This window comes from Salvelinus namaycush, chromosome 23 (genome assembly GCF_016432855.1).
Source record: "Salvelinus namaycush isolate Seneca chromosome 23, SaNama_1.0, whole genome shotgun sequence".
NCBI classification, from domain to species: domain Eukaryota; kingdom Metazoa; phylum Chordata; class Actinopteri; order Salmoniformes; family Salmonidae; genus Salvelinus; species Salvelinus namaycush.
The window spans coordinates 11,645,630-11,648,681 of record NC_052329.1 but is presented as its reverse complement, the minus strand read 5'-3'; the positions used below and the strand labels follow the sequence as shown (position 1 = coordinate 11,648,681).

Below are 3,052 nucleotides of genomic sequence, written 5' to 3'. Positions count from 1 at the left end.
TCCAAGATTAAACTCACCACATTCCTGCTCTGCATGCCGCTGTGTTCCACTGACAGATACCCCACTGAGTACTTCTCTAATCACCTGCAACAACATTCTAGACGTTTCTGGAAGTTTCTGTCTCTCTCTGTCTGTCCCCCTATGTACATAACTAACTGCATAACAATGTCAAAGTGGATTTGTAAAGTCAAAGTTGTCCATGTTTATAAAGTTGTTATAAATGGTCTTCTATGATTCTTGGCATAATTATGCTTGTTTCCAGATACCTTCATCCTGACCTGCCCACTTGCCTGCCCTCGACCCCTCACCCCCCTGTAACCATGACAACCAAAACGACCAACGACCTGGACGGGAACAAGGTCTCCTCCTCCCCTCTCCTGTTGTCCACATCATCCCCGTCCTACCTGTCTTGCCAGCGTCTGGTGACCAAGGACGGTCACTGTGCCCTGCGCTCCTCCCCTCCCTCTCCTGGCCTGTGGCCCTCCTGGGCCTCTGCCTCTGCCTGGCTGCTAGCTCTACAGGTAAAATAAATGAGTTGACACACACCCTAAATAGTTGAAGAGGTGCTGCTGACTAAATGGAAAAGTAAACTTAAAATCAAAAGTTACACACAGACACTCTATGCGCCGGATTCGCAGACATAGATTAAGACTAGTCCTGGATTTAAACTCTCAATTGAGAATATCCATTGAACTTGATTATTAGACCAGGATCAAGCTTTATCTCTGTCTGGGAAACCAGCAATAATTGAATGGGTATATACACCCTGGCTCTCCCCTGCAGGACCTGTGGGGGGCAGTGGTGTGCCTGCGCTGGCGCTGGGTCCTCTTGGCCTTCTGCACCTCCTTCGTGGCCCACTGGCTGCTGTTCGCCTGCCTGTGGTACCTACTGGCCCACCTCAATGGAGACCTGGCAGTGGAGGACCACGACGCTCCTCCAGAGGGACACGTGGTGTGTGTCAAACACATCACCAGCTTCACCGCAGCCTTCTCCTTCTCCCTGGAGACCCAGCTGACCATTGGGTACGGCACCATGTTCCCCAGTGGGGACTGTCCCAGCGCTATAGCCCTGCTGGCGGTTCAGATGCTGCTGGGGCTCATGCTGGAAGCCTTCATCACAGGTACTTTCTAATGGAGAGGAGCATTTCTCTTTCTCACTTTCTCAGTTTGTTGTTGTACCTTCAATGCTGAGGGCACAGCTGTTTGGTCTTCATCTTCATTATTTTACTTTCTTGTTTATATTCAGTCTTTGTTTCACTGGGTCTCTTGAGATTTAAAAAAATAAAACATACCTAATTCTAAGGAAAATGACTGATATGTAAATCTTCACTCTCTCTCACCCATCCCCGCCCTTCAGGTGCGTTTGTGGCTAAGATCGCCCGTCCCCAGAAGCGTGCGGGGGCCATCCAGTTCAGCCCCCAGGCGGTGGTAGGTCAGCACCAGGGCCAGCCCTGCCTCATGTTCCGGGCCACCAACCTTCTGCGCCGCCCCCTGGTGGACGTGGAGGTCAGTGCCGTCCTGTACGAAGAGAGAGACGACCAGGTCCTGCACCAGACCAACCTGGACTTCCAGCTGGACCGGCTGGGCCCCCGCCCCTGCCCATTCTTCATCTTCCCCCTCACCTTCTACCACATCCTGGACCGCCACAGCCCCCTTTACCCAGCCCTGCGTGAGGGCAGCGCCAGCCACTTTGAGCTAGTGGTGTTTCTCTCTGCCTCACAGGAGGGCACGGGCGACGCCTGCCAGAAAAGAACGTCCTACCTGCGCCAGGAGATCCAGTTTGAGAGGCGCTTCGTGCCCGCCATGGGGCTGGACAAGCATGGCAGGTACCAGGTGAGCAGTCAGCACTTTGGCATGGCCCACTGCAAGGAGCCGCTGGACAAGGAGTGTGTGGTGCAGATCAACGGGGACGGGAGTGACAGGATGGAGTAAGGGATTTAAAGGAAGAGGGTGGAAGGGAAAGAGGGGCAGGAGAAGGGGGAGAAAGAAGGGAGGAGGAGGGAGGATGGGAAGAAGAAAGCGTGGGAGGAGGGAGAGAAGGAATCGTGGGAGGAGGGAAAGAGGGGGAAGAGGGTAATAGCTGAGAGGAGTAAGGGACAGAGACAACGTGGGGACAGAGACAACGTGGGATGGGTTCCAGGGTTTTGTGTGTGTGTGTGTGTGTGTGTGTGTGTGTGTGTGTGTGTGTGTGTGTGTGTGTGTGTGTGTGTGTGTGTGTGTGTGTGTGTGTGTGTGTGTGTGTGTGTGTGTGTGTGTGTGTGTGTGTGTGTGTGCGTGTGTGCGTGTGTGCGTGTGTGCGTGAGGGAGGGAGGGTAGCAACATAGGGATCGAGATAGGGGCAGAAAGTGAGAGTTAGGGGCATTATGGGAGGGACAGGTTTCTATGGCTCTGCTACCTGGCATCAGCTACCTACTTTTATAGTCCCGTACCCCTTCAAACATTCAACCTCCAGCTGCGTACCCCGTCTAGCACCAAGGTCAGCGCACTCTCAAATGTTGTTTTTTGCCATCATTGTAAGCCTGCCACATACGATACATGTATTAAACATAAGAATGAGTGTGTTTTTGTCACAACCCAGCTCGTGGGAATTGACAAAGAGCTCTTATAGGACCAGGGCACAAATAATAATATAATGATAATCAATAATTTAGCTTTTGCTTAGATATAAAACCTTATTTGTTCATAAAAAATGGTGAATAACTCACCACAGATTAATGAGAAGGGTGTGCTTGAAAGGATGCACATAACTCTTCAATGTTGGGTTGTATTGGAGAGAGTCCCAGTCTTAAATAATTTCCCGCACACAGTCTGTGCCTGTATTTAGTTTTCATGCTAGTGAAGGCTGAGAATCCAGTCTCACATAGGTACGTGGTTGCAAATGGCATCAGTGTCTTAACAGCGCGATTTGCCAAGGCAAGAAACTCTGAGCGCAGCCCTATCCAGAAATCTGGCAGTGGCTTCTGATTAAATTCAATTTTCACAGAACCGCTTGTTGCAATTTCGATGAGGCTCTCTTGTTCAGATATCGGTAAGTGGACTGGAGAAAGGGCATG

The 3,052-nt window shown here is 51.0% G+C and overlaps 1 protein-coding gene across 1 annotated transcript; it reads left to right on the top strand.

The window, feature by feature from the left end:
• Nucleotides 1-320: 320 nt before the first annotated feature.
• Nucleotides 321-1,931, top strand: kcnj13 (potassium inwardly rectifying channel subfamily J member 13). The gene is made up of 3 exons (XM_038960967.1): nucleotides 321-521; nucleotides 784-1,120; nucleotides 1,357-1,931. The coding sequence occupies exons 1-3, from the start codon at nucleotides 321-323 to the stop codon at nucleotides 1,929-1,931; spliced, it is 1,113 nt and encodes a 370-aa protein (XP_038816895.1).
• Nucleotides 1,932-3,052: the final 1,121 nt, after the last annotated feature.

What these genes read in the sequence shown, in the direction of transcription:
- kcnj13 (XM_038960967.1), top strand. Translation starts at nt 321, where the DNA reads ATGACAACCAAAACGACCAACGACCTGGACGGGAACAAGGTCTCCTCC. An exon ending in CCTGGCTGCTAGCTCTACAG is followed by an intron (nt 522 to 783) that starts GTAAAATAAATG and finishes TCTCCCCTGCAG; the next exon opens with GACCTGTGGGGGGCAGTGGT. An exon ending in GCTGGAAGCCTTCATCACAG is followed by an intron (nt 1,121 to 1,356) that starts GTACTTTCTAAT and finishes CCCGCCCTTCAG; the next exon opens with GTGCGTTTGTGGCTAAGATC.